General features: G+C 47.9%; 6 protein-coding genes across 6 annotated transcripts; 4 read left to right on the top strand and 2 right to left on the bottom strand.

Annotated features, from left to right (window-relative positions):
* The first annotated feature begins 1901 nt into the window (after window positions 1-1901).
* GGS25DRAFT_275848 (uncharacterized protein) lies at window positions 1902-2494 on the top strand. Its single transcript, XM_049257425.1, has one exon. It carries the CDS (start codon window positions 2066-2068, stop codon window positions 2378-2380), a length of 315 nt encoding a protein of 104 aa, XP_049116572.1. The 5' UTR covers window positions 1902-2065; the 3' UTR covers window positions 2381-2494.
* GGS25DRAFT_275855 (uncharacterized protein) lies at window positions 2495-3090 on the top strand. Its single transcript, XM_049257426.1, has 3 exons — window positions 2495-2613; window positions 2667-2813; window positions 2868-3090. Exons 1-3 carry the CDS (start codon window positions 2608-2610, stop codon window positions 2997-2999), a joined length of 285 nt encoding a protein of 94 aa, XP_049116571.1. The 5' UTR covers window positions 2495-2607; the 3' UTR covers window positions 3000-3090.
* Window positions 3091-12947: 9857 nt separating this feature from the next.
* On the top strand, window positions 12948-16080 carry GGS25DRAFT_275494 (RNA polymerase II Elongator subunit). The gene is made up of 3 exons (XM_049257424.1): window positions 12948-13319; window positions 13435-15707; window positions 15826-16080. Exons 1-3 carry the CDS (start codon window positions 13185-13187, stop codon window positions 15947-15949), a joined length of 2532 nt encoding a protein of 843 aa, XP_049116570.1. The 5' UTR covers window positions 12948-13184; the 3' UTR covers window positions 15950-16080.
* A 192-nt stretch (window positions 16081-16272) lies between these two features.
* Window positions 16273-17184, bottom strand: GGS25DRAFT_275454 (uncharacterized protein). Its single transcript, XM_049257423.1, has 2 exons — window positions 16865-17184; window positions 16273-16609 (listed from the first exon to the last, which is right to left on the bottom strand). The coding sequence occupies exons 1-2, from the start codon at window positions 16998-17000 to the stop codon at window positions 16371-16373; spliced, it is 375 nt and encodes a 124-aa protein (XP_049116569.1). The 5' UTR covers window positions 17001-17184; the 3' UTR covers window positions 16273-16370.
* Window positions 17185-17832: 648 nt separating this feature from the next.
* Window positions 17833-19401, top strand: GGS25DRAFT_275426 (RF-1 domain-containing protein). The gene is made up of 2 exons (XM_049257422.1): window positions 17833-18438; window positions 18609-19401. The coding sequence occupies exons 1-2, from the start codon at window positions 18235-18237 to the stop codon at window positions 19041-19043; spliced, it is 639 nt and encodes a 212-aa protein (XP_049116568.1). The 5' UTR covers window positions 17833-18234; the 3' UTR covers window positions 19044-19401.
* Window positions 19188-21958, bottom strand: GGS25DRAFT_490237 (actin). Its single transcript, XM_049260969.1, has 6 exons — window positions 21221-21958; window positions 21097-21127; window positions 20872-20927; window positions 20751-20781; window positions 19912-20683; window positions 19188-19848 (listed from the first exon to the last, which is right to left on the bottom strand). The coding sequence occupies exons 1-6, from the start codon at window positions 21225-21227 to the stop codon at window positions 19618-19620; spliced, it is 1128 nt and encodes a 375-aa protein (XP_049116567.1). The 5' UTR covers window positions 21228-21958; the 3' UTR covers window positions 19188-19617.
* Window positions 21959-22635: the final 677 nt, after the last annotated feature.

Here is a 22635-nt window from a genome sequence, read left to right as displayed (position 1 = left end):
AATGAAGAATCCCCAATCACCAGTCAGGCTCCCAGCAATACATACATAGTACTATATCTATGCAGAATTATAAACGTTAGTACAGGCCAGGTCCTAAGGTCGTGTGTAGGTACCCTACGATTATCAGTACGATAGCCTATGATTTGAAGACAGCATTGAATGTGGATGTCAGTGCTAACATTAAACTTGGTTCAAACTAAGACTACTTCCTGACCTCTCATCCCATCTACTATACGTTGAATGTTTTGTACCTTACAGGCCTGCGTACATACACATACGTGCCTTAGGTATTAAGGCTATTGAGATCCAAGATGGACCGGAACACATACCTAAAAGCAAGGGTACTAGGTAGTAAGTAGGGTACATACCTCAAGATACCAACTTGATCTTGATCTCCCAACTTCTACGTTCCTACTATGTCTATCGTATTCATGATGGCTTCACAAAACGTTGACATTTTCATATTCCAAGTTGTGATCGTGGAGTAATTTCTTATTATTTTTATTTTGGTTGAGGCCTCGACGAGTCTCTTGTTGAGTCACCTGTACACACACCTACCTATTCTTACCTTACAAGGGTACATTATGTATGCGCTGGGCTGCTGTTTTATGCAGACCACGGATTCTTTCGCAATGGCCTCTTGCGACGGAAGGGACATTGACTCGTCGAGGATATGCCTGCAGATAAGTCTCTCGAACGACCCTACATATAGAAACAATCAAAGCATTGGTCGATTTCTTTCGAGGGAAACTGGGTGCATTGTCTGTTTTCCATTTTCCATTTTCCATTTTCCATCCTTTATCTTTGATACTCTGTCTTGGATTCGAGATTACAATTGTCCAATCTTTCCTCCCACTCGCTAGGCATTGAGGCTCGACATGTACATATAACAATATCTGGCAAATAATAGCAGAGTGAGTACCTGCAAAATTCAAAAATTCAGAAATTAATAATGTTTATAATGTTTAACCCTTGGCAGACGTACACCAGTGTGCACGTACCTTAGTATGCAGAGGTGGCCAGGGATTAGAAAATTGGGGCGTGCTCATGTGGTCTGTTCAGATTCAAGACGGACGAACAGCTAGGGCGCTAAAGACTCGGCAACCGAAGTTTAAGTACTATGTAGCGTCAAGTAGGTAGAGTAGGTAGAGTACGTCGAGTACGTAGACACTGCATTCAAGTGGCAGAGAACATTGAATGATTGAACAAATGAGAACAGTGAACCTTGTAGTAGATGTCGAAATCTGCAGGGTCGGAGACTGGGCCCTTGGCTATCAACTTACTCGACCAGCCAGCTACGTCTTATTAGATATTTGACGGGCTTTAGATACATACATACTATGTACTTACATACATACATCCATACATACATACGATAGCATGGCCGTCAAGAGGAACCGGCGATCTGGATACCATGGAATCTAGCGGCACTTTCATCACATGATTTTCTTTTCTAGGCATTTTATTCAACGTTTCCTCTTTTCCCACAGATGGCTGTCCCAGGACTACATATGGAATACCAACATGAACACTAGTACGGAGCAGCACATACATATATGCTATGTATGCTATGTATGCTATGTATGTACCTAACAAAGGTTCTGTTGGCCTACTAGGCACTGCATATATGTGTATGTATGTACTAGGGATGTGATGTATGCGTGCTAAGTAGGTAGGTATCCATATAGGCATTGAGAAGGAGTGAGGTACTTCTCTCAAAATAGGCCAATACATCATAGTGTCGGGAAACTATAGGAGAACTATAGGAGATACACAAACCCTTGTCCATTAAAACAACCGCCGGCGTAGCACATGGGCGATTCATCTGTGTAACTCAGACGCGGGCCTACATACATATGTCTGAGCAACGAAGCGCATGCTCATCGTGACGAGAAAAGGCTTCCGAGTTAGCCTCTTAAGTAAGAGTTCGGAAATATCTACATGTATCTCATCAATCCATCAATGTTATCCATGGCAGGACAGGAAGACTAAGCAGGCGTCCGCAAACCAAATCCAGCTCTTGCATGTTTCTTCCGGGCATACGATCATCGATGGATGGAGATGAATGGATGACAATAGATGTACCTACGTTAGCACTTATAGTACTCTTCATACAATGGATGTTAACAACTTAACATATCCATGGATGATGGATGTATTAACCTTGAATGTAACCCCCTTGCCATTCATGGATACCATGGATACCATGGATACAATGGATGGATTGCAAAAGAGATCCCCCGCCTCGCAACCCCTCGTCCTTTTTTTTCTTTTCTGGATCTCCCACAAATTCCTTGGTTTCCCAGCTTTTTGTATACCCAATTGCCCCGCACTTGGACTATGTAGGTCGGGGTGCTCCCACACAGAACCCCTACCTTAACATTGAATACTACATTAGTACCCTTACCTCCCTGGGAAGATTTGGAAAAGAGAGAGAAAAAATGGGAATAACTAAGACTTAAGGACGATAAACGAACACGATCTCCACCAACTTTGCTGTCCCGATGGATATTGGAGAGAGTGCACGAGCGAATTGATCTTTATCTTATCAACGGTGAAATACATATATGTATACATACCTACCTACCCTAGGTATGATATGTACATATGTATGTACGTAGGTCATTACTTATTACATCCGCGAATATGTAATAACCAGGCCTTAGACGAACAGGCAAATCCCTGCTCACAGCCCGATACATCATGAGACTTTCTTGCTCCGAGACAACGTCAGAATCCAGGCGCTCTTTCTGCTTTTCTTAGTGCCGGCGAATAGATCCGTCTGCTCCACTTGCATCCATCTTTTTCAATATGTACGTACTACGTACTACCTAGTTAGTAGGTAACCTTTAAGCTTACCTACCTAGTACCTAGTAGTAATACCTACCTTAGGTACATACGCTCGGTACCTATGGTCCTATATAGTATATGTAACCTATCAGGTAGTACTTACCCTATGCAGCTATCTAGTATTAGCACTACTTCCAAGCTTCTTTTGAAGTTTTGTTTCTTTCAATCTGCTTTTTAACTTCAGAATGTTCTTGCTTCTAAATGCATACATCCATATCTACTCTTCCTTCTATTTCTGTTTTTGTTACTATGTCTGTGTCTGCTTCTACTTCTCTGTTTCTACTTTTGCTTCTGCTTTCGCTTAACTATCAGTACCTATAAGATTCGATCATGGTAGTTTGTAATTGGTCAGTCACTTATCGAATGCTCTCCATTTCTTTTCTTAATATGTGTACAATACCTATGCATACTGGAACCGGCATCTTCAACATTCAAAGTTGTAGCCCGTTTTGTCTGTCTAGTCTTGTCCTTCTGAACTATTGCCAACCAAGGTTGGACATTTGGACCCTGCGATGCCACCACCAAGCTAGCGAACATCGCCAGGAACAAGACCAACCAACCGGTCGAACAGGTCTGTCTGCAACGCACATGTCGCACTTAGCAGCAGTACATCCTAGTGGGGATACACACTACATACTCATAGTACTATCTATGTATGTGCATTCAACTGCATTGTGTGTAGGTTAGTAGGTATGTAGTGTGTATGTAATGCGTACTGTACGAAGTACATGCTGGGTATGCATGTATGTAGGCATGTATGTATGCAAGAAGACACACGACAACACGCGAATTTCGAATTAGGCCAAAGTGGACTCCTACTCTGGATACCCCTTACAAGAAGAGGTCATGAGACCTTCAATCTGCACTAACCACAAACTTTGAAGAGAGAAATTGCGCGCGGAATATTGGCCCGTCACCTGGTCCTACTATGGTACATCAATTGACAATTGACAATTGGCGTCATAGGTGCCCCCTATTCTAACCTTAGGCCCGTTTTAGTCCAAGTTCGTCCTAGACTCCCCCGTCCAGCACTTAAGCCAGCCCAGCCAAGCCAGCAAGCAGCACTTTTCACGGTCTGGTATTTACCAGGTAAGCCGTCCTTTTAGTGACCTTGCACTTATCCCTACCCCGTTTACACCCCGTACCCAGCTGCAAGTCACCCAAGTTGCTCTTCGCTTTTGGTCCGTCACAGGATGATTATGTGTATGTACTGTAGGTACATACATAACCTTTGCTGCTAACATTGAATGAGGAACATCTCTTGCCTCTTCGCCACGGCCCTTCTTGAATGGTTGTCGATGCCATTGACGATGGATTCAAGATGCACTGCTAAGCCTAAGCAAATTCAGGCATTTGCGTGCCTAACGCTCGTCTGGTATCAAAATCTTGAGGCGAATTGGGCCGTGATAGCTGCATGAGTTATTAACCCGAGGACCAGAACCCCGTTTACTCGACCACATCGTCATCATGATGAGCCGGGCTCGAAAGTTAAGTTTCTATACGGTATAGCTTAGTGCATTGTCACCGAGTATTCTACTTACCTACCTATCTACACCTTACATACAATCACATACCTATAGCACCTTCAGTTTCCCCTCCTTAGGTGCCTATACTTTATGCATCATGACTTGTGCCACAGCTATAGGAAGCAGATGCTAAATAGATTCCGCCTAAAATAAACTCGATGAGCCCCCCCAAGACCCATGTCCTCGTCCGCAGCAAGACAGGGCATAGGGCATAGGGCATAGGTAATGTATAGTACCTTGGTAGGTAACTTGTCAGCGGCTTCTACGCCACTACTGCTAGCTTGTTACGTTCCTTTTATGACTGATCACAGACGTCTGGCTGAGATCCAATAGGGTTGAAGGGTCTCGAGCCTCCGTCATTTTAAAAAAGCCGGCGTACGCAAAAAATGACACACCACGTGAACAAGACAACATCGTAAAACAGTAGCGCCAAGGCCGAACCCAAACTCGTCGTCTCTAGGTATGTATTTGTATGCACGGTATGTACATAGGTAGTCAGGGTTTTGCCAGTATGAACACATTGCCTCTGTGGCACTATGTGGTCCGGGTGGCTCCCCTTTGCCGCCGCATCGGGGCTTATTCAGAAAGAAGATCATGCAATCTTTGGTCTTGGGATCTACTACTCAAAGCGATCTAGGCAGCATGTGATCGATTTAAGGGGAAAAGCACGGCTCAACTGGAGCATTCCGAGGAACGGTACCGGAGTCCACGTCGTGTCTCGTGTCTCGTGACACAAAAGACATAGTAATCCCACCGACATAATTCGGAGCATATGACGGTCTCAGAAAGAGGAGCGTCGTCAATCAAACTTTCCCGCCATTTCGACTCTGTCAAGCAATGACGCTCTCAACCATCTCGTTATCAGAACCACCATATTCCAAACTACATATAAACGACATCCCTTTTTGACTTTCGACGGGTGTAATGAAGAAGTTGGCGAGGAAAATATACGATCCTAATTAATGTGATGCACTATCAGCCACAGGGTCCAGCTTTACCTACAATTCTGAGCAACCCATCAGGCGCCCTTTATAACCAGACACGATTACGCATATCAGTGCTTCTTGGGAGGCTAACGTAAAGGAGCGCTTAACTATCTACCCCGGTCTGTGAGGCGACTGATAGGCCTGCCTTCCCGAAGATAACAAAAATTATCCAAGCAATATTGTCTTTGTCTTGTCCACGCAGCTCGAGAAAACAGTTGCTAATGATTGTTCTCATTATAATACGGTCAAGGGATCTGTTGAAGACGTCCTGCAACACTTCATCAAGTGACTTCCCTTTTACTGCAAGATGCGGCGGTTGTCTCTAGCTTTCAGTCATACCAAGCTAGAACCCAAGCCTACCTACCTACCTACATAGTTAAATATTTCGGGTATGACACATCGGCAAATCAGGCTGGTACGACGAAATTTCTGAGCGGCTGTCCACATACTGCGGTATAACGCCCATACATTCGGGAACTGCGCAAACATGCTGGGCTGATTTTTTTTTGTCGGTCTCTTTTAATCCCGATTCGAGTCAAGCAATGTTGTCCGAGCTCCTGAGTCCTCGATAACGACACCATGTGGATGTGCCCTTGAAATTTGACCAAGATGAACACGGGTAGCACCGACCTGTCTCGACCAGACGGATACACCTAGGTAACCCAATTGCTTGGGCCGCAACCACGGTAAAGATGGCGCATCGGGAGAGCTATTCGGACAAGCAAGGTGTATACGGTATATTCCATCACCGATACTACCGCCACGACACTGCTAGCATTGGCAAATAGGGGCTTTCGTTCATAGGGCTACGTGCGCATGCAACATCGTTCCGCACGTTCTCTCCCCCTATCTAGACGGGACCCCAGGTGATCCGTGCTTGAAGAAAAATCGAATTTGCAGGTTCATATAACACGCGATAATTACTATCACATGCCCTTTACAATCCATCAATCACAGAGATGTATGAATTCGTTGTCCCTGCATCTTATCTCTCACGACGCCTGGGCTCTTGGTACACCGCAACTTCCAATTCGTCCCGTTGAGCTTATGCATCAATCGACTCTCCTAGACATGGCGCATGTCTTGTTTACTAGTCGAGGAGAGTCTTAGATATATGCCGACACCCATATAGCCATGGGTTCATTCTTTCACGGGCGTCTAGTCTTGCATACAAACTTCCAACGGAGCATCGATCTATAGATGCGCGCCCTGTCACGTCATGACCGGTCTTATGATTAAAGACGAGCTAAGACGCCTACGGTATGTTATATGTCTGTCTATTCATACCGTGATATCGAATATAGCCCTCCTATTTGGAACACAACTTTTCACGCTTTCGGGTTCTACGTTTCCGACATCAGATAATACACCTGGGCGCAGAGCAGAATTAAATGCATCTTTGACTTAAAGACTGCGTATGCCATAGCTATTCTTATACTTCAAGTATGTGCCATCGTGCTATAAACGGGAGATGGAGCAATTAGATCCCTTGTCGAAACCCCCCGTTGGAACGAAATCAGGGATCGGTCTTGCATGGGGAATGCCCTGGGATGGGCCGTCAAGGAGCAGCCTTACCCTTGGGGTCTTAAGTCGCCTACCTTTAGTCTTATATTTTCGGAAAAGGAATGAGACCAACGGCACACATTTTAGGACGATCGACGACAGCGACGCGACAGCTTCTATAAAATCGAAGCAAAACCAAAGTCGAAAAAAACAGAAAAAGAATTGGTAAGGTGAGTCCTGGTCTGCATTATGTCAGTCAATCATAGCTATGTACTATGGTGACTCAAACTCGAGATGGCTCGGATCCTGTGTGCCAGTCGTTTATGTGTGACTCAGATAAGACAGAAACACGCCTACTATTTCCAAGTGGAGGCGTCTGCTATATGTATGATCGAAAGCTCACGCCAAGCATATCAATCCATCATGAAGGCTTGGCATCCAGCAAAATGTCACTATTCTCAACTTCTCGTACCGGATCCTCCTCATGTTCGTTCTCATACATGGTAGAGCTAATACAGCTCATGTCAAGAATGGCTTTTTTTATTTCCTTTTTTTCTCCCTTTTTCAATGCGAGTCGAGAAAGCAGGACATTGAAAGCATCACCTAAGGTTAATCCGGTGAGGCTTCGCGATGAACTAGCTTTTCGATGCTAACACCATCAGCTCAGCTGACTCCAATTACATATCTACCTACATATCTAAGTACACATTCTAACCTGGCGGGAGCTCTGGACAGCTCACTGCGTCGCTGAGTCAATGGAAACATCCGGTGTCGATGTAAAGAGAGCCATATAAAGAGAGGTTGCAAAAAGCCAAGCCTTCATCTATCCCAGCAGCCCAGTAAAGCTATTCTTGGGAGGTCGTTGATATCCGGCTTAATGCCGCGCAACCCATTAAAAGCGACTCGAGTGTTAAGAGAGCCAATCATTGGTCATGGGGAGTTGGTGACTGCCAACCCGAAAGGCCTCTTGATCATCTGGACCAGCTGAGAAGCCTGGATCAGCCGCAAGATGGGTCGTCGAGGGTATCATATCCTACACGTCGTTGCTTTGGTGCTTGCTCGTTGCTCCCTACTCCCTGGTTCCGCATTCCCGTTTTGGGAATATGCCAATTTCATCCCGCCTTAACTATCTACGCATAGAGTCCAAAATCATTAAGGTACCTAATAATCATAATAATGTCCGAGGCGGGGTAGCTTAACGGTTGACAGCAAAGGACTGGCTAGTTAGAGAAGGGCAGAGCGAGGGGGCTGCATTGACGGCTTCTATCACAAATGACGATGGTACCACCTGTTCGGAGAATGCAGGAATCACCGTCATCTGACGGAAAAAGGAGGATATAATTGATGAAAAGACGGGGTTCCTCATAACGCTGCATGCAAGCTTCGATGAAGTCATCTCCTTCACCTTTCGATACGGCAAGATAGACAACGGATCTACCTGCTTCCATGCCTTATCTGATGTTCTCGCCCGCGCCACAGCATGGGTACGTCGGCACTGCGAGACCCAAGGAGCAGATTTATACATGCCCTTGCCGAAGAGAGGTCTAGGGGGGGTTGCTGCTGACTTGCAGGCGCGCGGGCTGCAAAGCTCCTATCATAAGACCTAGCTCTAGGTTTGTGAGCTTTGGTTCTTAAGACAAGATCTGTCGTCACCCCAGTACGACAGAAATGCCGATCATAACTACGTAGAAAGCTTGTATAGAATCAATGGGCAATCCTTCTGCCTATGTCGTGCGAAGCAGAAGCTGTAGGCACTAGAGAGCCAGGGCATGGTTTCCGGATCGAGCGACGTGCATTCTCCAATGCGGTTGTAGGGGCTGCAAGCAGGTTGGTGAACCCGACAAGCCGACTTCTAAATAATATCGACGAGGCAGACTTGTCGCTCAAATTACCAGGATATAGACCATCTTCCCGCCTAGCATTTGGTTCCTGACAAAAGGGCTGGCAGAAGATATGTCAGCGCTAGGGAGGGCGGAACGTCCCTCTTTGCTGCAACTATAGCCGGTCGAGACCTAATACACCTAATACTTACACCTTATACAGTACATGTTGCTCACGAACTGCACGCACGCCTTTACCGACCAAGTAGCTAGACGTAGCTGCAGATGGGTCAGCTTTGACACGACTCTTAGCAACGTCATTCCCCAATATGAGAATGTGTTATCCACAGCAACTTCGCCAGTGCTATTACGGCACGTGTGATTTTCCTGGCGGTTGATCCTGCTCGTTCCGGCGTCCTACATGCAGTTTGAGGACACAACAGGTGGACCGTCCAGTTCCACAACATCTTACCACAGTATACGATCATGGTATGCAGATGAACCAGTGATGCATAATTATTTTCCCCCTTTTCCCTTTACTACTATTATTCCCATCATTAACTGTGAGCGCTAAAAGGAAGGAGATAAAAGTGTCAATGTTTCACTCGATGAGATAGGCATCCTGCTCAAAAAAAAAAGAACATCTGATCTCATACGGTTTGATTGGCTGCCTCGGAGCGGGTTTTCATGAGCATGAGTCTGAACAGGATTCTGGTAGGTAGGTGCAAAAAACTCCAGATTGAAAACGAAGCCCCGTGACGCCTTATCCGACCGCCTTACAATGTGGTCGTATCATACCGGTCCGATATGAACCATTAAGTGCGGCTTCATAATCAAGCTGGCCAGTTGTTTTACAGCCGCTGGTTCCGGCCGAGATTCGTCCTTCGGAAGATCCAGCACGGTTCTTATGGATAAGAGTTACGCGGCTCCAGGGACCCAAGGTCTATGCCACACCAGCGTAGCATGTATTGTCCTTTGGGGTTGGAACTCCACTATAATGTGTGCGGTATGTCGTTGCGATGTGACTTCGGTTCACTTACCGACGTATTACTACGGGAATTGCCTATATTTGTCATACTGACTCGAAAGAAGGTATGGTCACCGGTAACGCTACTTACTACCTACTAAGGACGAATTTAGATCATCGAAGAGATATCTAACCTACAGCGTAGCAATGACATTTAACATCGCTCGCAGGCCGCCTTGAGATGTACTATACAAAGGAAGTATCGGGCGCGTAGTTTCTAAGAGAACGGAAAACAGAAAACAGAAAACACGACCCGGAAGAAGAGAAGCTCTGCGATAGAAGCCTACGTAACTGCGGATGCAAAGAGATCACAGAGGGGTCTACCAGTCGTGTGAGGCTCTTTGACTGAATTAGACCCATCAGGATGGAACACCTCAGTTGATCGGTTGGCACCACGTAGACGGTAGCACAGAGCTACACGAAGCTAAGCCCAACAAAAGCCTCCCAGGACCAATAGCTGGCATGGAAAACACCCTAGAAGAAATACTACAAGGTTATCAAACATTTTCCCGAGGGAGTCCGGCGCAAAGCAGCATTGAAGAGATATACAAGCCACTACCTGGGACCATCGAATAGTGACGAGGCCACGCTGAATTTTTCACCAGAAGGACCCCTTAACCGGGAGACGCAACCATAATATAGTCACATTTCCACAGAAGAAGGCCCTGAAGCCTGCCACTGGCAGATCTTTTGGTCGCGACCAGTTAATGAACCACATGCACGTCTCACTAAGCGAGAGGTCTAAGGATCAGATCATCTCCAATCTCCCTGGTAAGACGAGTCGTACAGGACCAATCTTCTACTCTAGGTAGGACATTACCTGTATGTACAGTAGATGTGCACGCACACACACTCTTACTATGTACATAGACACAGACACACACATCAAGGTTCTGACAATCTCTGACCATCTCACGTAATATTTAAGAGCGTGCATGAGTGCGTATGTGCGTTGTATTTAGTAGCTGCAGCCACAGAAGTACCTATGTAGGTAAGTAGTGGAAAAGGATTGTTCCTAAGCCAAACTCCTGCTGACAAAAACCGATGCTACAGAAATTACAGCACTACCTACGCTTTGCAAAATATGATGTAAAGTCAATAAGCTAAGTAGCTATATACTTATCTAAGAATACTACTACTAATAATAAATCTCGTGACAGAAGAAAAAGAACCAAGCTTACCTCCTATTGCCCATCCCCCTATCCACACATCGTCCTCGATGTAAGGATCATCTCCCAAACTTCACGATGTCCACCCACCCCTTTTTCTTTCTCTCTCTCTTTTTCTATACCTGTCGTTCGTCTTGTGTCGTCACGCTGGTAGTCGTCGACACGGACCGAACGGCATTGCGTGGCGGCCCTCAGGAAGCTTTTCAAGCCCGCAAGAGGGGGTGAAAAACGCCTCATTGTAGCCCCTCCTCCCCCTCCGGATCCCCCTTCTACTTCCCCCCCTTTACCCCAAACCTGGTGGCGTTTTAAGGCATCGGAATTCTAAAATGCCCATAGGTAGAAGGGGATAGGGTGGTATGGGATGAAATGGGATAGGGAAGCGAAGAGGGTAAGGATGTAAAGAAGGAAATAGCGTCTTTCTAGAAAAAGAGAAAGGAGAGAAAAAGAAAGAAGATGGAAAATGCGTATTGAGAATTCGAAGCTGCGTACGTAGCCGAGATGATGCGGTAGCGGGTAGACAGGTGATTGGTTGCATGTTAGCATAGCTACCTACCTACCTACCTAACCCAAGGCACATGCCTAACCTACCTGGTACCTAACTGACCTACAGTACAGTACATGCCTAACCTAGCACCTACTGCTGCTACTGCGGCTGCCCACTACTTACCTACCTAGTTAGCCAAGACAAGAGAGAAAATGGGAAAGGGGGGGGGGGGGGGGGGGGGGGCGAGAGATACATGTAGAGATAAAGCGAGAGAGCAGGGGAAGGGTGGAAGACGAGTGAGCGAGTGTGAGTACTAGGATGAATGGATCGTTCGTTTTGTTTCGCTTCGTTCGTTCGTTCGTTCGTTCGTACGTTCGTCCGTCTTTCGGTGGAAGCAAAATAAAAAACCTCATCATCCATTATCTTTCGGGTGGATCCTCCATCATTTGGTCGGCGCCCAAAGAAAAGAATGTACCTAAGTCTGATGATCAGGTGCCCGAGCTAGCTGTGGTGTGCACGTGGGTTGTTGTGGTGGCCGGTCGGGCACGCATCCATCATGCTTCCTCTTATTTTCTTTTCTCGCTCAACTCAACTTCTTGCTTGGCGGCAATGAAGGGAAGGGTGGAAGAAAAGGCGTTTGTCAGGTTTTTAGTTCTGGTGGTTAAGGGCGGCTATTTTGGAATATTGAAAATAGGATATGGTTTATGGGTAAGGGGGGAAAAGGAGGAAGAAAATGAACAGGGGTCTTTTTGTTCGTCATCCCAGCATGGATGATGGATGGATGGATGGATGGTTCCTCTCTTCTCGCTCGCTCGCTATATACTACTACTATATACTAGGTTTATCTAACATGTATCTAGGTTTCTATGTGTTTAAGGTATTACATACAGCTGTTGGTTTCTTTTTATACATGCCCAGCCATTTGATTCGTCCATCTGTCCCCCCCTTCCCCTTCCCCTTTCCTCTTACAGCATCTTCGTCGCCCTGTAGGAAGAAGAAGAAGAAGGAGAAGGAGACGAAAGGAGAAGACTACCTAAGGTGACAACATGCTTGTTGCTTGTGTCTAACATTGGATCTACGTTATTATTATTATTAATCGAAACGACCATCTAGATGTCCCATTACCTAAATCTCCGGTATTAATCCCCGAAATCTAAAATTTCCCCAATTTACAAACAACCACTATCACATATTATCCCATGAAACCAAGGGGAATGGATGTATTATAAAAAGGGGGTTTGCTACAAGGTTATTTCCCATTATGTGTTGCCAAAATGGAAACATAGGAAACAGTTTTCCTAACAGATATTTCTCTTGTCCTCAATCTTTTCAACCCAACATATGATATTTTCTTATTTTATACCTACTGACTAGATGAAGGTTTATATACCATCATTGGTGAGTGGCAAGCTTCAAGTGCTCACAGACATATATATAACTGTATGTGAGAAAGGAAGTACATATGTACCTATTATGTGTACATCAATAGTACTACTCTGTGCTATGTATGTGCTAGGTTACACAGGTAACTCGTGCTAGTATGGGGGATTTCGTTGGCTGGTAACACCTGATAAAAGGGTATTTGGCAGCTGTCGAAGACTTCTCTTACTAGTTACCATCCAATCACGAGCCTCTCTTTACCAAAAAGATCCCCCAAAAAGAAGAAAAAAAGAAGAAGAAAAAAAAGAAAAAAAAGAAAAAAAAGAGGTACATGGTTTGCTAAATACCCAAGATAATTAGAATTAGGTACTTAGTACTTACTTACTTACCTATAACATCTTCATCCAACAAAGACAAACATCCTACATCAGACTTGGATATGGATAATAATCATCGGGTTGGTATAGAATACCTCTCCGCCGGTGCTAATAGACATACTGCTGTCGCAGATTGGAGCAAAGATGGCATCGTAGCTTTCGGTGCCGACTCGAATATCGCTCTCTGGCGACCACATGTAGGTGTGACCTATTTCCTATTTCCTATTTCCTATTTTATTCTATTCTATTCTTGAATTCCAATTTAAATTTAAATTTATCTAACCAGTCATTTATTCTTTCTTCCCTTTCTAGTCCTCTCGGCCTAGGGGTGTAACCAGTTTTATCCCAGGACACAAGGATGTCGTCAAGGCCGTCAGCTTTCTTCCCAAGCTGGACGGGGAGTTCAAGACGTACCTGCTCACCGGCGCAGACGACCAGTGTCTCAAGGTCTGGGATCTGTTAGATGATGGTGGCGATGGTGATGACAGCAGTGTTGCCGAGTGCATCCAGACTGTGCACGAACACACGGCTGCCATCAACTGCATAGCCACTCTTCACCAGAGAAGACCACAGCAAGGCTCAACCCCTAGAGTATTTGCTACCGGAGCAGCAGACGCTACTGTAAAAGTATGGGAATTTAACGACGGCCAAGTCCGTTTGTTGCAAACGATAAAGACCACACCAAAATTCTTCCCCCTCTCGATAGCTCTGAGTACCCTCGGCGAGGATGACGACAGCAACGGGGCCTTGGTTCTAGCCGTAGCAGGAACAAAGGACATCGTCCAAGTCTTCCTCGCCAGGTCCCGCACCAACCCCGAGTTCCAACTCCAGGCGACCCTATCGGGCCACGAAGGCTGGATCCGGTCTCTGGATTTCGCATGGGAGAACAGCAACGACCACGGGAGCGACCTGATCCTGGCATCCGCGAGTCAGGACAAATACGTCCGCCTCTGGCGCTTCCACCAGGGCCAAGAACTGCCAGCCGCTAGTGCCAACGGGGGCGATGCGTCCCTGGGCGCCTTCATGCCGGGACGGTCCCCCTCGAACAAGGCCCATCGGCTGCACACCGCGAGCCAGGACTTTTCCATCACCTTCGAGGCACTCCTGCTCGGGCACGATGACTGGATCTACAGCGCCAAGTGGTACTCGGATCCCGCAACCGGAAAGCCGCAGCTCCTTTCAACGTCCGCGGACAACACGCTAGCGATATGGGAAGCCGACCCGTCCTCGGGCATCTGGGTCACCACGGTCCGGCTCGGCGAGATCAGCCGGGAGAAGGGCGCGACGACCGCGACGGGCAGCACGGGCGGGTTCTGGACGGGCCTCTGGTCTCCGGACGGAAGCTCGGTGGTGTGTCTGGGCCGCACCGGCAGCTGGCGGCTGTGGGACCACCACCAGGCGCAGGACCAGTGGCTCCCGCGCATCGGCATCAGCGGGCACACGCGGCCGGTGACGGGGATCGCGTGGTCGAAGAGCGGCGAGTACCTACTCTCGACGAGCGCGGACCAGACGACGCGGCTGCACGCGCGCTGGAGCGGACGTGGCCAGCGGACGTGGCACGAGATGGCGCGGCCGCAGATCCACGGGTACGACCTCAACTGTATCGACTCGCTCGGGGACTCGAGCTTCGTCTCCGGCGCCGACGAGAAGCTGATGCGCGTGTTCGACGAGCCGAAAGCGGTCGCGCGGCTGCTGAGCACGCTGTGCGGCATCGGCATCGGCGGCGGGCGGGACATCGAGGCGCTGCCGGACGCGGCCAACATGCCGGTGCTGGGGCTCTCGAACAAGGCGATCGATGCTGTCGACGATGATCACGAGGTGGTCCAGCCCGCCAATCCCGAGACAGACCGAGATGCGCTGGACCCAGGGTCGACGGTCCGCAAGTCCGCGCTCGAGATCGACCACCCGCCCCTCGAGGACAGCCTCTCGCGGCACACGCTCTGGCCCGAGGTCGAGAAGCTCTACGGGCACGGGTACGAGATCTCGTGCCTGGCCGTCAGCCACGACGGGACCCTCGTGGCTAGCGCATGCAAGGCGAGCTCGATCAACCACGCCGTGATCCGGCTGTTCGAGACGGAGAAATGGACCGAGGTGAAGCCGCCGCTGACGGCGCACTCGCTGACCACGACGCGCCTGCGCTTCTCCCCCGACGACAGGTACCTGCTCAGCGTCGGGCGCGACCGGCAGTGGGCGGTCTTCGAGCGGGACGGCGTCGCCGGGCAGAGCTACAAGCTGCTGCAGTCGAACCCCAAGGGCCACTCGCGGATGATCCTCGACGCGACCTGGGCGCCGCTAACCGACGATGCCATCGTCTTCGCGACCGCTGGCCGGGACAAGCAAGTCAAGATATGGCGGCGACCAGCACCATCAGCCGAATCTACGGACCCAGTCAGCATCTCTTGCATAACCACGATACCGGAGACACATCCCGTCACGGCCATCGACTTCCTGCCCCAAGAAGACAAGAACGAGAATGGTGGTGGCACACTGCTACTAGCGGTGGGCACCGAGGTGGGCAAGATCTCGATCTATTCGATCGACAAGACCTCCCTCGGTATATCTTCTACGCTTAACCTAGGACCAGAGTAAGCCTTCCTCCCTCCCCCCTCCCCCCTTCCCCTTACCCCCTACACCTCCGACTGGACGTAACGCCAATGAAAGAAGACATACAGCACTAACGTTTTCTCTTCTCTACCTTTCTAGGCTATGCCTCGCGAAAAGCGTCGTGCAACTCTCGTGGCGGCCACAGCACGCCGCTAAGGAATTAGCTATAGCCGGGGAGGATAGTTCTCTTAGGGTATATTCATTCATAGATGGAAATCCGTGAAGCCTTGTTATGTTTCCAGCTTATCAATCCCGTGGGTCACGCCAAAAACAAAAAAGGGGAAAGGGGGGGCTTATTCGTAGGCATCATGTGCGTTCATTGATGCTAATCTATCGATCGATCCAAACGCCAAACCCATATCGTACCTCTTCTTCTCTCCCCTATAAACAATATACTAACGCCAGATATCACCCACCACCACCAATCACCCCTACCAACTTCCTTTGATTAAGGCCATACCGAGTATATGCCCATTGATTAACATTACATCATTTTTACGTTTTTACGTTTTATACCATCCGCCCGATAAGTACGCACGTACGCACACACACACACATCCACGCCCACGCCCACGTAAGAAAAGAAAAGGTATCTTTTCAAGACGTGAATTTAAAAGAGAACCCCCCCAAATCCAAGTCACACATCACAACTCGCGGCTCATCCTCTCGGCAGTCTCGGTAGCGGCGGCAGCCAAAGTGGTAGTGGCGGACGACGTAGCCAAAGACAATGCGTCCTTGTTGCCGGCAACGACGTTCGAGGCAACGCTGCTGTCGCCGCCGTTGACGTAGAACCAGGCGCGGTTGATGATGAAGAGGACGTGCTGCGGGAGGTAGAGGATGGTGGCGATGAGGAGCAGGCCGCAGAGGAGGAACACGACGGACCCTGTGGAAATAATCATTAGCACATGTGCGCAAGAATTAGAAAAAAAGGAAAAGAAAAGAATAGGCCAATGATTGGATCTCGGCTTCTGCGCCGAGTATCGGCATCAGCAAACCGTGTCGACAGTTCCAAGCCCCCTTTTCCCGTAGCTTCTGTCTCGTAAATTGATAGAACCCTCCACAAACAATGCAAAGAGATAAAATCTCTTGTCACAAAATAACACGAAAAACAATAATAGGAATTGGGCCTGGGGCTTACAGAATAGAAACTTCTCGGTGGGCGTAAACATGTACACGCCGAAGGTGACCTCGATCTGGTACTGCTTCAGACGGAGCCAGCGGCCGAATCGCTGGAGCGAGGAGAGGTTCTCGGGTTGTTTTGTCCGGTACTCCATTGTGTATTGTATATATGATCTTTCTTCTTTTCTTTTTTTTCGTTTCTTTTTCTACCCGTCAATTTTTGTCCCAGTTCAATTCTTGACTAGGTAATAGGTAGTGTAGTGGTATGTATATGTTGGTGGTAGGCCGTATCGGTAGCGTGTTGTTCGAGAAGAAAGGGCGAGAAAGGTGGAAGGAACTAAAAACTCGGGCTAGCTTCTCTCTATTAATTAGTTAGTACCTAGTATTCGTAGTTCCCTCTTTTAAATCGTTGTGTTATCTTTCGATTTTATTTTTGTCGTGTTTCGAAAAGGTTCAACAAATTCAAGTTTAATAAAATAATTGGGGGCGGGCAAAATGTTGCAATTGAATGGGAAGGCTCACTCTTTCTTTCTATATTGCTCTCTCTCTCTTTTTTTCTTTGCTTTTCTCCTGAAAATAAAAAAAAATAGACGAAATCTAAATACCGAAGACAGTGGGAAGGAAGGAAGAGTTTAGTTAACTAGTTAATTCAATGCCAATGCCAATGCCGACTCTACATAGTACATGCACCTCCCCCAACTGAGCAAGACTCAAGGGGGGGCAGGCATTGTTGTAAATTCTAGTTCGACACCATTGGATTGGAGGAACAGGACCCCTGCTGCTTTTTTTCACACATCACCAATTAGATTTGGCAATTGTGGAGTTTTAGGGGTCCCCCTTTTCATTGCTGCATATGCACATACCTGCCATTGTAGTAACTACTGTAACTAATAGGAAGTATATCACTTTAGGCGATGCTTAGGTAAGGATTCCAGTATTAACCAAAAAAAAAAAAAAAAAAAAAAAAAAAAAAAAAAAAAGAAAAAAAGAAAAAGAAAGTCCGTCAGTGACGTCGCGCAATTCTGGTAGATAATGTAGATAGTATTGGTGGACTAGCTGTGCTAAAGCTACTCGTACCGTACCTCGTAACGCATACGAATCTCAACGGCTCAAGGTAGATACGCGCATTCTGTAATACATACAAACACGCATACCTACTACTTACCTACCTACATAGCTTCTTCGACTACCCGGGAAAGCCGTGCTTCGGACCAGTATACGAGAATATCAACCCTCCCCCTCCCCTCCCCAAAATCACAAGCAATGGCTTAACTAAAGAAACCCATCGGACAACAATATCCCTGCCCGGGTCGCCAAGCTAGCACAAATACTACCCTACAGCGGAACGGCCGGACGAAGCAACGACGACACCGACAACGACAACGAACCATGTTACCGCTGCTGCTGCGGCCCCTCCGCCTACCTTTCTCAGGTAGCACTCGAGCCCTCGTCCTTCCGCGGAGGCCCCTCAGCTTCTCCGCCACCCACCCCTTGCTCAAGCACGTAAACTACCCGCCGCGCCCCAAGCCGCCCCCGGACGAGGAGATCGACGAGTCCTTCCTGAAGGGTAGCGGGCCCGGCGGGCAAAAGATCGTACGTCCCGTCCCGTCCTCACCTGTCCCTTCCCTTCCCTTCCCTTCTTTTTCCCTTAGAACATATTAACATATTTCTATCACACCATATCACACTCCGCTCTTTCACACATAAAAAACAAAAACAGACAAGAAACATGGGTTAACTCTCAACCTGCCCTCAAACAACAGAACAAAACCAACTCAGCCGTCCAACTCAAGCACCTCCCCTCCGGCATCGTCGTCAAGTGCCAGGCCACCCGCTCCCGCACCCAGAACCGCGTCATCGCCCGCCAGCTGCTCGCCGACAAGCTCGACCAGCTCACCCGCGGCGACGACTGCCGCGCCGCCGTCGTCGGCCAGTTCAAGCGCAAGAAGAAGGCCTCCTCCGCCAAGAAGAGCAGGCGGAAGTACCGCAAGCTGGAGGAGGAGAAGGAGGGGCGGATGACAGCGGCGGAGCCGGGAGAGGATGGAGAGGAAGAGGACGTAGCCGAATACGAAGAAGATGGAGAGGAGGACGGGGCGGAGGACGGCCAAGATGCTGATTTGGGGGGGAACTCCGCCGACCTAGAGACGGCAGATAATCGTAAACTACCCGAAGAGGTTAAAAAGGTACCGGTAATCTAATCGATCTAAGAGACGACGATGCCGTAATTACTATCTACGAAACTACTCCATCTACATCATATTATATTCGAAATTGAGGCGTAGATACTACGATTTGCGGCCAAATTTCATGGCCAAGGGCTCACTAAAGTGCTGCCAAGGCAGATTTAAAAAGTCCTCGAAGAATTAGCTTTTTACTGGATCAATACGTAGCAGCCTTCTATAGGCCTATAATTCACATAGTTCACACCAGACGCATTAATATAAGGAAGAAACAAAGTAGTATATGGTCGACCTCGGCTGGAATTGTCTACTCCATCCCGCACAAGAATGGCCTCCTAAAAGTAAAGCACTTCGTCTTCTCTTCTCTCCCCGAGTAATACAGCCCCAATTTCTTGACCATCATCGGAATCTTTTGTAGATACGAGTCTCGACTGGAATACATTCGCAATGTTAAGAACTCTGTACGAGTCTTACGCTGCTTGGAAGCGTCGCGGGCTCGTGAGAAGTTATTGGGCACGCAGTGGTTCGGGAGCTGATCAGTGGGTTAGCCACCTTACATAACCATAACCGAGGGCGTTTATGGTAAAGTACCTTAGAAGCACTTGCGGTGCACGATTGAGGGACCACTCTCATCGTACTCCTGCTTGGAGATCCACATTTGCTGGAAGGTAGACAGAGAAGCCAAGATGGAACCACCGATCCAGACGGAGTATTTTCGCTCAGGAGGAGCAATGATCTTGACCTTCATGGATGACGGGGCCAAGGCAGTGATCTCCTTCTGCATACGGTCAGATAGACCAGGGTACATGGTAGTACCACCAGACTGTGAAAATTACGTTAGTACATTATCTCCATGTTAAAACCGCAGAATTAAACGTATACGTACCATGACGATGTTGCCGTAGAGATCCTTTCGGACATCGACATCACACTTCATGATGGAGTTGAAGGTGGTAACGTGGATACCATTGCTTTCGAGACCTAGGACGGAAGGCTGGAACAGAGCCTCGGGGGCACGGAATCGCTCATTACCGATAGTAATGACTTGTCCGTCAGGAAGCTCGTAGGACTTCTCCAAGCTGGAGCTCTGGGCGGCGGTCTGGATCTCTTGCTCGAAGTCAAGGGCGACGTAGCACAGCTTCTCCTTGATGTCTCGGACGATTTCTCGTTCGGCAGTGGTGGAGAAGGTGTAACCGCGCTCAGCCAAGATCTTCATGAGGTAGTCGGTCAAATCACGACCAGCCATATCCACACGAGCAATGGCGTGGGGAAGGGAGAAACCCTCGTAGATGGGGACAACGTGGGTAACACCGTCACCGGAATCGAGCACGATACCGGTGGTACGACCAGAGGCATACAGGGACAGGACAGCCTGGATGTTGACGTAGAAAGCGGGGGCGTTGAAGGTTTCGAAGACAATCTGGGTCATCTTCTCACGGTTGGACTTGGGGTTGATGGGAGCCTCAGTAAGCAGGACGGGGTGCTCCTCGGGGGCCACACGCAACTCGTTGTAGAAGGTGTGATGCCAGATCTTCTCCATATCGTCCCAGTTGGTAACGACACCGTGCTCGATGGGGTATCGCAGGGTTAGGATACCACGCTTCGACTGTGCCTCATCACCAACGTAGGAGTCCTTCTGACCCATACCAATCATGATACTAATGCCAAGTTAGACATCATGCGCGCGAGCATGCACATTTGTGGTGTGCTGAGATAGTAACTTACCCATGATGACGGGGTCGACCGACAATTGACGCTATTTTCATATGTTAGACAGTAGTTCCAAGTGGAGACCATCACCATGAGGCTCAAGCGGGGGCGGTAGTTGGGCGAGGATAAAACTTACGGAAAACAGCTCGGGGAGCATCATCACCGGCGAAACCGGCTTTGCACATACCCGAACTAGAGTCGAGTCAGCTTCAGATGTTCCAGTAACATATATAACATCACATTAAGATCAATCAGGCATGAAGATAGTCCATGGTGCAAGGTCTTAGGCCCCAGAACCTCTCTCCCCCTTTATGATAATTATGTGCGCGTTAGGATGCGGTGAGGCGAGGCTTCATCTTACCCATTGTCGATAACGAGGGCAGCAACTTCCTCTGTGATAAAGATACAGGTTAGCCATTGTGGTTTGATGAATGCGTCTGATGAACTGCATCAGGTTGAAAAAGGAGAATATTTGGTTGACGTACCCTCCATTTTGATGGATTATGTTAGGTTAGATTTGGAATGGATTAGGAAAAAAGAAGAGAATCAGAATGTTGCTTGTGAAAGGCCCAACGCGATTCCCTGACCTCGAGAACTAAGACGATGGTGTTGTTGGTGATCGAAGTCTGCTGGTAAACAGAGGACGACAGAGAAGGGGATGGTTATTTGACAAGTGGAAGTTGGATTTAAGGTCGAGAAGTCGGACAGTTAATTACTTCTGGGGCGAAAGAGTGTGGGAGAAAAGGGAGGAACGAAGTTGGTTTGATGCACCGATCCCACAGTCGATGGGAAGAACTTGTGGGCCGAACAAAAAAAGAGGCGGGGCATAGCCAAGTAGAAAATACGTATCTGTCGTATCAGCGGTGGCACAAGACAGCAAGTACCAAGGTACATCGGTACCTTTTAATCATTTAATGTTCTTTCTTACAACTAATGTTACTAGGGGGTCTAGGGGGTCTAGGGGGGGGAGAATAGCGGGCAGGAATGGCCTACGCACATAAACACGCACCTACTCACTTCATTTTAGGGGGCCAGTTACAACCAAGTACAACATTTGAACCCCTTCACCGCCGATAAAGTAGGAAACCCAGGTATAAGACGAATTGGCTCCTCTAGTCGGGCTAACTTATTTCAGGCAGTCGAATTTCAATAAATCATTCTTTTTGACGACCTTACTCTAATTGCTTGCTAATTCAACAATCTAACAATGTGACAAGGATTACATATCGGTAATTTTATAAGCTCATTATACATAATAGCACAATCTCTAATACCTAACCTACATACCTATGTATACATGTCTCATAATAGGCTCATAGGCTCATACCAGTCACATACATAACTGACTGGCCTTTTGCCAAGACTTGCCAAAGGTTGCTACCTAAATACCGTACGTAACCCACCTCATAAGCATAAGCACCTTGAAAAGAGACCAACTCACAGTAAATCCTGAAACGTGACGAGGACCCTGAAGCCTGAAGATGAAATGCATGTGAGGATGCATGAATCAATCAATCTACATCCAACTTGTGCAATACACATACCCAAAATACCATAATACTATGCCCTGTGGCTTAGCCGAACGATTACGTAGGAAAGCTTTCAACCTTTCAGTCTCGTCTGACTTTCGAAATTCACTAAAATGCCTATCTTCATTGGAGGAAAACTCCACGCCAAGTAAGGCATCGCCTATCCGGGTCAGACATGTCAGTCTCATGGGGCGAGTGGGTTGCGTATGCAGGGGCAAAGGAAACTTGTGTTGTGCTACTCTCTTGTTTCCCGCCTCGACTCTCTCTTGCCATACTATTAATAAATAAAGAGATCTCCCCAGTCACTTATTAAAGTCTTTGTCTTCATTTGCAGTCTGATGCATCTCGAGAGTCACAATTTGATTGTCACT

Source organism: Hypoxylon fragiforme (assembly GCF_022984875.1).
Source record: "Hypoxylon fragiforme strain CBS 206.31 chromosome Unknown GGS25scaffold_5, whole genome shotgun sequence".
Taxonomy (NCBI): Eukaryota; Fungi; Ascomycota; class Sordariomycetes; order Xylariales; family Hypoxylaceae; genus Hypoxylon; species Hypoxylon fragiforme.
Note: the sequence above shows the minus strand (reverse complement) of the source record. Positions and strands in the feature narration are given on the sequence as shown.